We start from the raw sequence: 12961 nt of genomic DNA on the forward strand, positions 1-12961 counted from the left end.
CTGACCCTCCCCTGTCCCAGCTCCATGCCGTTCCCTCGGGTCCTGTCGCTGTCCCCAGAGAGCAGAGCTCAGCGCCTGCCCCTCCGCTCCCCTCGTGAGGGAGCTGCAGGCCGCCATGAGGCCTCCCCTCGGCCTGCTCTGCTCTGGGCTGAACAAACCAAGGGGCCTCAGCTGCTCCTCATGTCTTGTCCTCTAGACTCTCACCACCTCTGTAGCCCTTCTTTGGACACTCTCTAATAGTTTGATGTCTTTCTTATATTGTGGTGCCCCAGACTATAAATTGTACTCGAGGTGAGGCTGCCCCAGAGCAGAGCAGGACAATCCCCTCCCTCGACCGGCTAGCAATGATGTGCCTGATGCACCCCAGGATGCGGTTGGCCCTTTTGGCTGCCATAGCACACTGACGTGTGTTCAAGTTGCTGTCAGCCAGAACCCCCGGATCCCTTTCTGTGGGGCTGCTCTCCAGCCTCTCATCCCCAAGTCCGTATTGTATGGATGCAGGATTACTCCATCCTAGGTGCAGAATCCAGTGCTTGCTCTTGATAAAATTGCACAGGGTTGGTGATTGCCCAGCACTCTAATCTGTCAAGATCTCTCTGCAAGGCCTCTCTACCCTCAAGGAATTCAGCAGCTTCTCCTAATTTAGTAATATCTGCAAACTGAATATGTATTTTAGTCCTGTGTCCAATTCACTTATAAAACATAAAAGAGAATTGATCCTAAAATTGAGCCCTGCAGAACCCCACTAGTGATTGCCAACCAGCCTGATGTAACCCCATTTATTATAACCCATTAAGCCCAAGTTGTTTGCTTCTGTCCTGTCTAAAAGCAGAGCGTGAACTTCTAAAACACAGTGCATCTATTAAAGATTGTAAACGAGTTTGCTGTTTGAATACATTTTTGATGCATATCCCTTCAAATTACGTATAATGTTGCATTTTGTCACTTCTGGGGTAGTAAGTTCTGGACCCGTTGTGCTTCTTTACCTGAATCTCATGTTGGGAAAACACGGGGGTCAAGAAATGACTGCAGTTCTGTTCTGTGAAACTCCGAAGTTACATTGTGGTGTTTTGCTTGTCAGATTTCCTACTGTTTTGTATTGTATTTCTGCCTCTTTTCTTTATAAAAATGAAGTGTGTAGTCTCTGATAACTTTGAACTTGTAGATTCAGACCTTTTCCGTAGACCACATGAGTTCTTCATTTTACCTATACAATAGTATTGATAAGGCTTTCTGTATTTACTCATATTTTTTGTTTTTTTTTTTAAGGTCTTGGTACCCCTTGTTCTGCTACAGCAATTCCTTATGGAATTAACCAGAAGAGGCCAGGAACCACTGAGTGCACTTGTGAACTTTGGGGTGACATATCTAGAAGACTATTCTGCAGACTATATCATTCAACAAGGAGGATGGGTAAGAAGACAAAGTTTAATTTCCATATTTTGTTCAAAGCTTATTTCTAAGCATAATACTGGTCTTAATAGTAGAAAAGCTATTTGTACATAAAGCAGAAAGCTAAGAGGAATTGCTAGTACTAAGCCTGTGGGAGAAGGGATGCCTCAGAAAAGGGAGAAAAGAATCAGGAGGTCAGGACCATATACTTGGAAAGAGATGCTGGGCAATAATGTATTTTACCTCTCCGCCCCAAGGCATAATTGACTTTTACCTGTTTGTTATTGATGTTGGTATTGAAGACGTATGTGATTGGACCCCACAGTTTCCCCAGCTGGTCTGTTCCAGTTCTTTGCGTGTCTGGTGTGTTGGACTGTTGTTGAAATAGAAGTCCTCTGAAGTAAAATAATAACTAATTTTCATACACTTTGTGTATGCTAATGGTTGAGCTTTTGTTTGAATGCTCTTTCCTGTTAATATACATATAGAATTACATGTACATGCAAAGACTCATAGTAAAAGAGATACAGTGCCTGAGAGGGTCGTCTTTTTAATCTTGTCTTCATGCTACAATGACTGCTGGAAATGTTATTTTTTTTTCTCCTCTTAAATTTCAAAGGGTTTTTAGCAGATAAGCAATTGGGGAGCACGTAGTACAGAAATGTCAGTAGGTACTAATTTATTATTATTTATTATTAAATAGTTAATGCATATTGGATTTTATATAGGAACAAGCAAAATTGCTTTGTGCTGCATTTCCTTATGGAAATCTTAAATTCATGATAACCAATATTCCTGAGTCATGGCATACTGAGCAAGATGCATCAAAAATGTATCAGTTAACTCACAGGTGATGAGTTGGGTCTTGAAGGCAGAGCTGTGGTAAAGGATGCTGATCTTTAGATTACTGTGTTTGGGAAGGATACCAGATTTGAATGGGATTAACCTGGGATTAGGGAAATGCAAGTTGATTTATTGTAAAAAGAAAAGCTATTCAGTAAAACCTAATGATTAAAAAGTGTTAGTAGGAAAAATCTCATTCAAAGGACTTCTCAGATTTCAGGACGTTACCTGAAATTTTCTTTAGCAGTAGTTCCAGAATTTCTGTATTTCTGCACCTACCTAACTCCTTTCACTTCCTGGCAATTGTGGATAATGGTTTTCAAAACCTCTGGGGGGGGGGAGGGGGGGTTGTCTTTAATGGACAGAAACACTGAACAGCATGCATCCAAATGACCTTAGGTCACTTGATAAATGCATTTCCATTTCAAAGTCTTTTCATCACAGGGAAGGCCCTTACTTACAACTTTAAGAGGGGTGGATGTGAGAGTTATTTTTCTTTTTTCTTTTTTTTAATCTCAGAAAAGGCTGTGGTCTATTTTCTAGCCCCTATTTGAGGCCTGCTATAAACATACTTAATACAGCGCAAAGCCTCTGAAAACAAGCAGCTTTTCAGCATGGCCTCTGAGGGAGGGGGGTGTGCTTTGTGTTTGTGTGACTGTGCATGTATGTACAGGTCTGGGTAGCCAGTGTTTAATGGGCTACGAACTTGTCTGTATACATCCACTCAGGCATAAAATCAGACTGACATAAGCGGTACAGCAAACAAGCCAGAGCTATTTTTGAAACAGCAGAAGAGGCGAGGAAAGAGGCAAGGTGACAAAAATCCTTTCCAACTGAGTTAGCATAGCCGCGCTAACCCTTTGTGAGTTGCTGTGGGGCTGGGGTTGGGGGACCTGCTTTGCTTGTGGTTTTACTGGGAATGGTATTCTGGGGATGGCAATGCTGAGAGCAGGGAGTGGAAGATACTTTTATTTTTTAGAAGGATTTGGGAGAGCCACATGGCAGGCTGTTAGCTATCATGCAAGTGTTTTGCATTTTTTTTAAGATAAGCATCTGTCACAGGAGTGCTGTGTGCCAGATCAAGTTATCAGTAATGCTTTTTTAGAGCCACGGGTGATCTATAAACTTGAGTCTCCAGTGAATTACACTGCTAGGACACTAAGAGGTTGGGTTTTTATGTTATTCCAGAGTGGTGTGCAGATAAGTTTTTCCTGCAGCTGGCAAGAGCTCTCTATTTAAAACTGAAAAGGTATCGGAACAGCATATCTGGTGTTTTGTGGATCAGCAGCAGAGGAGAGCTTTACAGGAGCCTGTTTTTCAGTGCTAAACCTGAATAAAATCTGTAGTCTTTAAGGTTCTGTCTATTCCCTTGGCACTGTATAATTTGGGATCCTCCTTGGTGTTTGGATTGAAGCCTACCTTTGCCAGAAGAAAAGTAGTCAGTTGGAGGAGCAGGGGCTAGATGAGCCCTTTCTCTATACAAACTGCTGTTCTGTGGAGTCAAAACTGTATGGTGTTGCATCATGCAGTGAGACCGTTTGCTGCGTAAGGCTGTGCTGCCAGTGTACAGCTTGTAGAGCTCCGGAGATTCTGCCTGTCTACAAGGTTTCAAACTATTTTGTGGGCTTGGGCGTCTTGTAGGTGTGGGAAAGCATCTGATAGAGGACAGTAGACAACAATTATTAGAAGCACAATTGCTGGCTCAAGGGAATAAATGTTGAGAAAATGGATAGCGAGGCAACGTATTTTAGGAAATCAGCACGGCTTGTGAGGAATGGGGAATTTGAGATACTAAACTAAAGGTAGCACCTCTAAGGTGCGAAGTAACTTTTGGATTTTTTTCTCTGTTCTGTCAAGATGTGGTGATGAGTTGAACAATGAATGTTCCCCTCCCATTCTTCCTTCAGGCTCTAAAATTTCAATTCTGTTAGCTTTTAATGGTAGAGTGGGACTGGGTTGTAATGGTTGGTTGGTAGGAGAATCGCTGTCATATTTGTGCATGTGGAAGTGTATACCATATTTGGATGCTATCAAAATGTGTGTGTTGATCCCTTTCCTACTAGTGTGCTGTACTGCTTTAGGGTAAAAGTCTTCCGAAGAGGGATGTCTGCCTTCAGCGCATTGCATGCTGTGTTTGGATGCAGCTGTCATGGAAATGTCTGTGTATGAAGAGTTGAAATGACTATTCCATCTCGTTCACAATCTCATAGGTTTGCAAGTAGCTGCAAGCTGAGTTTGGAAGACTTTAGGAAAGCAAGGTAATCTTGCTTTCTTCGGAATGGTCTCCCTCTTTCACTAATTGCAGTGACAGGTTTTGCTGCAGCTCTTACATTTACTCTGCTTGATTTTAAATTTTAGTATGATCTCTCATTGGAGCAAAAAGCACGTTTGGCGTTTCAAGTGCTCTGAATAGCTACATGTGAGAATACACATTTCTTCCTTCTGATTCTGCTCTGAACCCCAGTGGTCACGCTAGGATCTTGTTTCTGTGTTGTTTTGAAGCATCACAAGCCCACTCCTAGTCTGATTTGGCAGTAATTTCATTGTACTTCCCAAAGGCAATGTTAGGGCTCAACAAACTGACGTGCGGTGTACACGCTCTCCCCTCCCCTCTCCTCCTGTCTCCTCCCTTCCCCTCCTCTTACCTCCCCTCCCTTTTCCCTCTGTCTGACTTCTCCAGGGCTGAATGTTGCTGCATCAGAAGCAATTCTTGATCTCCTGGAGAAGTGCACAGTAAGGCCAGTCAGTTGGTAAGGATTTTTTCCTCTTCCTTTCCCATCCCTCCTCCTAAGTAATTTATTTCTTCTCAAGCTCTGCATATTCTGATTTCAGTGGTTAGATTTCATCTGTCTGGGGATGTCTGTAAAAGGGAAAAAGTATAAGATTACTTGGAAGCTAGGTATTGTTTCTTTTTTTCTCAGATTCACTCTCATGTTACAAGCCCATCTGCCTTTCATATCGCTGAAAGGGGTGAAATAAATGTATGCAGTTGGTGTTTATCAGGAACCAGTAACCTTTCTTCTCTCAGTAGGAGGCTTGCGTTTGTATTTATGACCCATAGCTGAAATCGACTCTGCCTTCCCAGGGTTCATGTCTTAGGATGTTCAGACCTGGATTTGAATTTAACTAGTCATTTGCCTGTGTTGAAGAGGATAAAGTAAATTTCCTGGAAGCATGCATAATGTTTACAGTTTATCTCAGCTTCAGAAGGGCTGTTCTTTATCTCCAGTGTTTTGGTTTGGGCTTTTCTGCTTTTTGACATTTTCTTTGCTGCTGTTTATTGAATAATGTGCGTACTAGAGTCTGTTAACAATCTGGAGAGAAAGGATAAAGAGGCACTTGTCATCCCAGGCAAGCAAGGCAGTCAGTGTGCGCAACTGGAGATCAAAATCTTCTGCAGCAGCCCAGGTGTCTGCCTCAAGAATGACAATGCAAAAATAGACAGACTTGCTACACTGGAGGAAAGATAAGTAAGTTTAATACGGTAGCGGCGCAAGAAAGGGGAACCTAATTAAAGTAGTTCTGTAAAGGAGTTTTCCTTTCAAAATAATTATACTTCGTATTTGTGCCATGGAAAATGGCAATGAAATATCCACTTTTTTGTGTATGTAACTTCTTTAGTACAGTAATAGATTATTTTTTTTAGGCACTGTGGCTGAAGGAAAAGGAACTGAAACGGTGAATGACTGAGCAACTAGATCTTTCATTTTGTCCTTCAACAAGTTCAGATCAGCCTTTCTAACGAAATGGTCTCTAAATTAATGAATTTACTTCAATTTTCACTGCTACAGCTAAAACCTAATAGGGTATTGCTTTGGAATTGCCACTCTGCACGTAGCAGAGGTTATGCCGGAGGACAGGGGAATCAATAGGATCATTTCTGAAGGGTGTTCTAGTCAAACAGGCGTTGAAGGGGTAGGAGCAATGGCTGTAATATCAGCGTGATATGATTTGGTTCAGATGAACAATGCATTCTTTTTTTTCCATTCTTGTATTTTGATAGAAAGTTTAAGTCAGTCCTATTTGTGAATTCTGCTCTGTTTTTCTTGGCTCCACCTATCTCGAGTTTCATAAAGATTAATGCTACAGTAAGTGACTGGGGGATTTTTATTATTTTGGAACTATTTTGGATCTGGGTGTCGTGAGCTGCCCTTCTGTAATAATCCATTTCTCTGAAGGACGAGCACGGTAATGCTGTTAAGTCTGAATTCAGACTTATCTGAAGAGGCATAGCACAGCTATGAATGCAGAGGCAGGATGGAGTCTGTCTCCCGAGTTCTTGGCTCGGGTGGGGATGAAGCTGCACCGACTCCGCAGGCACAGCCTTTCCTGCTCAGCCCTTGGCATGGACGGCACTTCAGTGGTTCACCAGTGTACGGCTACACCTCTGTTACAGTAGAAATCATATGACAAGTGTACTCCCAGCTCTGGGGAAATGTGTTACTGCAGGAAACTTGCGTATTTCCTCAGAGGGAGATCTTTTGGTATTCCTGGATGCAGGCCAGTTCATAATTCATTGCCTCCTGTTTTTCAGACACTAGATTTTAAGCACAAAAGTGTCTAATGGGTTCCTAGTACTTTTTTCATTGCTGTGACAAGGAAAGAAATGACTGAGCCTCATTTGTCTTAGACAGATTATGTTACAAGGTAAAGTTGAGTACGCTAGCCTAAGAAACTTCTGGCTGTGTTGAGTGTTTTGAATTTCTTATTGTAAATATTGCTCTTCTGGAATGTTCCGCTTTCTGTCAGCATTTCCTCCTGTATTTCAAGGTGTTTCCTTGGGGATTTACATGGACCACAGAAAGGTTTGGGTTGGAAGGGCCCTGAAAGAGCATCTGGTTCCGTGCCCTGGCCATGGGCAAGGACACCTCCCACCAGCCCAGGCTGCCCAAAGCCCCATCCAGCCTGGCCTTGAGCACCTCCAGGGATGGGGCAGCCACAGCTTCTCTGGGCAGCCTGTGCCAGTGCCCCACCATCCTCTGAGTGAAGCATTTCTTCCTTATACCTCATCTAACTCTACCCTCTTTTAGTTTAAAGCCATTCCCCCTGTCCTATCACTACACTCCCTGACCAGGAGTCCCTCCCCAGCTTTCCTGCAGGCCCCTTTAGGCACTGGAAGGCCGCTGTAAGGTCTCCCCGGAGCCTTCCCTTCTCCAGGCTGAACAACCCCAGCTCCCTCAGCCTGTCTCCATAGGAGGGGTGCTCCAGCCCTCTGATCAGCCCCGTGGCCTCCTCTGGGCCCACTCCCACAGGTCCATGTCCTTCTGGTGCTGGGGGTCCCAGAGCTGAACGCAGGGCTCCAGGTGGGGCCTCGCAGAGCAGAGCAGAGGGGCAGAATCCCCTCCCTCGCACTGCTGCCCACGCTGCTTTGATGCAGCCCAGGGTACGGTCGGCTTTCTGGGATGCAAGCGTACATTGACAGCTCATGGTGAGCCTTTTATACACCAGCACCCCCAAGTCCTTCTTCTCAGGGCTGCTCTCAGTCCATTTGATGTGAGTCTATTCAGTTGGCAGGAGAAAAAAGATTCAGGCAGCATATATTTATTTTTTTTTTGCTGGAAGGTGGCACTCCTCTCTGACCAGCGTACAGAAGTTTTACCTTCTCTAGACAAAATCAAGATCTGGGGTGTATGGCTGGCTCATTTGGCTGTATAGCTTTTTTTGTCTGTGTCATTAGATTTTAATTTTGAATGAGTTGCCTATTCAAATCATTCCTTGTGTGAACAGTTAGCTGTTACCTGCCTGCTTAAACTTCTGTAAGAACTGAACCAGACCAGTCACGCTTTTCAGAACACTTAAATGTAAATAAATGAAAAACACCACCCACTTTCTGTTTTGGAAGACTTTTATTATAACCTCATATGTTTTTAGAGCAAACCTTAACATCTAGATAAAACTTACTTATAGAGTTAATTTAGCATCATATAACAGGTTGTTCTGGGGATGTGTTAGGAGAGAAACAGAGCATGTGTTCAGTTGGAAGCAGGGAGATGCACTTCCTTGTCTACTAGCTTGACTTTTGAGGAGCTCAACTCAGCAAGCTAATTGCAGAGATAATCTGTAAACCCAGATATCAACATCTTTTTGTTAGAGATGTAACACTACGTTTGTAGGAAAAAAAGTTGTATTTTGAGGCATTCAGTATTTTAATTTGAATACCTATTTCTACCAGAAGCAGCTTCATATATATCCAAATGTAATTTTTATTCTATTGAATATTTTTGTTCCATTATGTATAGTTAAAGATTTTGTTCTATAGCAAAAATAACTTCTTTAGTTAGTAAGTCAGCTTGTCTGTATGAAATTAATAACAGACCTATTAGAAAACTTTGTAAAATAGTTGTCACGAGCATCAGTTTCCAAATATTGACTTTTTTTTATATTTTTGCTTTTCATTGTCTTTAAGTCATAGTTGTAACTTGACGAGTGTTGTTAAGTAGCAATCTCTGACTATACGTTAAAGATTGGTAATGTTTTGAATTCCCTGCTGAGATTGATTTTCAAAGTTCAGGTTACTGATGCTAGTAGGGCTACGGCTGAATCCAAACTGATAGGTTCTGCCTAGAGAAGGAGGTTTCAGATCATTGCTTTGTTACTGGTTTACAGTTGACTAGTGTAGCTCGGCCTGTAGCATAATGGCCATGGCCTGTCCTGAGGAATAGTCTAGCATGTTTATTGAAGGTGCTTTCTGTCACTTGTAGAAGTCCTGGGGAAAAGTTCTACAACCAGTAGGTTGAAGACAGTGATTGACTTCTGGAGCTCGTTTTTTCTATCTGCAGATGCTACCTCAACAGAATGAAGTTGACCTTCTCAAGACAGCCGCATGTGCTGTGGACCATCCTTGTGTTCTGGCTAAGAAGGGAACTATCTGTTTCTCCTTCCTCTTGTCATGACTTGTGCCAACTCTTCCCTCAAGTGGCAGTGGTTGGAGTCAGAAGTGACAGTGTGGTGCAGTGAAGGACTTATTCTTGCTTCTGTGGGCAAACATGATATAGTTCTGTAAGAATAATGGGTATTCTGTAAGAATAAGAAAAGCACTCCAAGTTTGCAAATGTCCCGTCCCAGATTTGAAAACTCAACTCTGATTTTTCTGGTCTAGAGCAGTAGACTATCTATTTACAATAAATAAAGCAGATAAAGAAATACATACATTCCTTAGTTACCATTAAATCTAAAGAGTATGGCTTATATAAGACCTCGGGTTATTAAAAATCCTCCCAAATGTTCCATCCTGTCCTGAATTAATCTGTCTGTGGAAGCTTTGCTTCTGGGTCACATCTGTAGATGAATCAAGAGAGTTGTCCTAAATGTCGTTCAGTTTTTATTGCAGCTGCTTTAAAAGAAAAACAAAACAAACAAAATAAAACCTCAACCAAATCAGTATGAAAGCACAGCTTTGTCCTCTTGACTTTCTGAATTAACTCTTAATTCAGCTCAAGAAAAGTCATCTATTTTAAATAATGCATATTACTGTTTGGCTTTTCAATTAAAACTTCATATGCTTTCAATGATAAACATGGCAAAATTATTCATTGACACTCGTTATGTTAGCTTTCCCCCTGGTTTTCAACCTTGGACAGTCTGTCTGTTTAAGCTTGGAGAGTTCTGTCCCTGAGGCACTGAAGTGGAAGTTAAATTGTCTGTGAAGACTTGCTACCGAAAGGCTCACCTGGGCTTTATAAGGGCCTGGTTTATAGGGGAGTCAGTGACTGATAACTCTTGAGGTCAGTCCAGTCTGTACAGTGTGGGAAAGGAACAATAATGCTTGAGCCTCTTGGGCCCTCCACTCTGCTGAAGGTAGGATGGGTGTGTGGGGCTTGGTTTGCACATGCATTAATTTGAAATGCTGAAAATTGCCCATATTCCCCATATACCATCCCTTCATTCCCTTACCCTCTCCAGAAGAGTTTATCATGTTGCCCTCAACACATGCCGAGATCTTACCTGTATTTTGTGAGAAGCACCTCTCCAGTGATAGTGCTCTGGGAAACCACATCACGTTTGGAAACTGCCCTGATGTGTGGGAATAATTAGAATAACTAATGCCTGATCCTTATGTATCAGTGTTGACTCCCCCATTTGTTAACCTGATGAGGATCTGGCATCATGTCATGCTGAGCTAAGATACTTTGCTGGGTCTGGGAAGCTACTGGTCCACATAGTAGCTGTGGTGGTGCTTTGTTGATATCATTTGTTCATTTTATCTTTATCAACCCATCTGTGGGTTCCAAAGAACATCTTTGATCTTGTTTTCTTTTCTTTCTCATCAAAGAACAACTTTGATTTTCCTTGTGAGAGGAAGGGGAGTTGAGTGGTGGATCAGGAACAGAGCAGAAGCAAGGGTGTGGTGGTTTTACTCAGGTGGGCAGCTGAGCTCTACCACAGCTGCCCTCTCATTCCCCTTCCTCAAAGGGGAAGGGGAGAAGATACATTAAGGGATCAAAGGTTGAGATAAGGGCAGGGAGATCGCTCGACTATTATTGTCACAGGCAAAACAGACTCAGCATAGGAGATTAGTAAAATTTATTGCCTATTACTAACAAGCTAGAGAAGTGAGAAACAAAGGAAAGAAACTAATAACACCTTCCCCTCCATCCACTCTCTTCCATCTCCTCCCCCTGAGCAGTGCAGGTGAGTGGGGGAATGGGGGTTGTGGTCAGTCTATAGCACTTTGTCTCTGCTGCTCCTTCTCAGTCCCTCTCTGCCCTTGCTCCACGTGGGGTCCCTCCCACGGGATGCCGTCCTTCTGAACTGATCTGCAGGGGCTGCCCACAGGCAGCAGCTCTTTGAGAACTGCTCCCACATGGCTCCGTACCATGGGGTCCATCCCCCAGGAGCAAATGGCTCCAGCACAGGTCCCCCACGGGCAGCAGCTCCCCCCAGACCCCTGCTCCTGCGTGGGCTCCTCTCCACGGGCTGCAGCTCCGGCCCGGGGCCTGCTCCTGCGGGGGCTCTCCATGGGCCGCAGCCTCCTCCAGGCCACATCCACCTGCTCCACCGGGGGCTCCTCCACGGGCTGCAGCGTGGAGATCTGCTCCGTGTGGGACCCGTGGGCTGCAGGGGGACAGCCTGCTCCACCGGGGGCCTCTCCACAGGCTGCAGGGGAACTGCTGCTGCGTGCCTGGCGCACCTCCTGCCCTCCTGCAGCACTCACCTTGGGGGCTGCAGGGCTGGTTCGCTCCTTGCTCTCCCAGCTGCTGTTGTGCAGCAGGCTTTTTTCCCCTTTTTCAAATCTACTCTCCCAGAGACGCAAACATCACTTATTGGCTTGGCTCTGGCCAGCAGCACGTCCCTTTGGAGACAGCTGAAACTGGCCCTTATCTACCATGGGGCAGCTGCTGGGCCCTGCTCACAGAGGCCACCCCTATAGCCCCCTACTACCACAACCTTGCCATGTAAACCCACTCCAAGGGGTTAGAGGAACATGTACTGAGGAACATTAGAACGGCTTAAATTTCACCTCAGTCTTTGTAGTGCCTTTGTAGTGACTATGGGCGGCTCCCTCATCTCTGCTTCGGGCTGCTGAGTCACTGCTCAAAGGCACTTGACTTTCCGCCATCATCTAGACAGAGACTTCAGGGGAACTTGGCCCTCTGAATACAGGCCTAGTTAGTGGGGTTTTTTTTAAGTTTGCTGTTGAAAAGTTTGTTACAACCAGTCAGCTCACAATTCTGTAGGAGAGTGTGGTTTCAGAATATTTATCTGTGCTTCGTATTTGGCCAGTCATAATAATGTCTGTGCCCTTCCAGCAGTATGTTAAGAGAAGAGCTGTTACCAATTGTGTGGGGTTTCTTCCCCATTCTTTTTGCTAGCATCAGATTACAAATGCAGTCTGTTTGTCATGTTGTGCTGAGGGCAGGCCAGGAAAGAATCATTGACTCTGATTTGTTGAAGAGTAGTGCTGAGGGGAGAGGAGGGGAACATCACAGGTTCATGAGACTGCAGGTTTTACTCTTAGTTATTTTGTTGTTTAATTGTGGTGGTTCTGAGTCTGTACCACCTGTGGAAATTAAAAAAAAAAATGCCATTATCACAGGTGTTTGTTAGCAGCTTGCATTACAGTGAGAATATTTCTTTCTTAATCAACATCCAGAGAAAATCTGGATGATCAGAAGCGCAAATGTATGATCTCAGAGTGTGTCCAGGCAGCAGGCTGCCTTTCCACACTCAGCAAAAGGCGGCATGTAAGAAGCTAACCACAGTGCCACTGCTCCTGAGCACCTGGTGGATCAGGACCGGATGGTGCTGTGCAGGTTTCTGTCCTTGCACAGTGCAGGGCAGCTCTCGCCTGCAGTGTTCAGTCTCTGCAGATACAGTAGCCTCTGCATTTACTTCTTAGGTTTTCTCTTTTGTTGTCCTTACTGTATGATGCCTGTTGCATCTTCCTAAGTCACAGAGCTCCATTTTATTTTAATGGTGTGTGGTGCATTTGAAAAAAGTATTTTTGTAGTGAAGCATGCCTTCCAAGAGGGTACTGAAGTGACCAGTATCCATATCCAAGCAATTTAAGAGATTTTATGAAGAAAAGTTCCTTTCAAAGTATTACGCAAGATTATTCTTCTAGTGCATAAATATCTTCCAAAGCTCAATGGGCTGAGGAGATTCAGATCCTGCCCCTGACAAAATATGTTATGAAATCTTTATGTTCCCAGTGTAGGCTGTAGTGCAGGATAGCACTGTTGTACTAAAGTGTCCAGGTATGAGTCTGTCTAGTTTTGCAAAATGT

General features: G+C 43.8%; 1 protein-coding gene across 4 annotated transcripts in view; it reads left to right on the forward strand.

Moving 5' to 3' along the window:
* BCL2L13 (BCL2 like 13) overlaps positions 1-12961 on the forward strand; it is a 45100-nt gene that overhangs the window by 23690 nt on the left and 8449 nt on the right. For all 4 annotated transcript variants that reach the window (XM_080600383.1, XM_080600382.1, XM_080600384.1 and 1 more), the window contains one exon: positions 1270-1413. In XM_080600383.1, coding sequence (XP_080456509.1) covers positions 1270-1413 — 144 coding nt within the window. The remainder of the gene's footprint in view (positions 1-1269; positions 1414-12961) is intronic.

Source organism: Anser brachyrhynchus (genome assembly GCF_964034855.1).
Source record: "Anser brachyrhynchus genome assembly, chromosome: 1".
Taxonomy (NCBI): Eukaryota; Metazoa; Chordata; class Aves; order Anseriformes; family Anatidae; genus Anser; species Anser brachyrhynchus.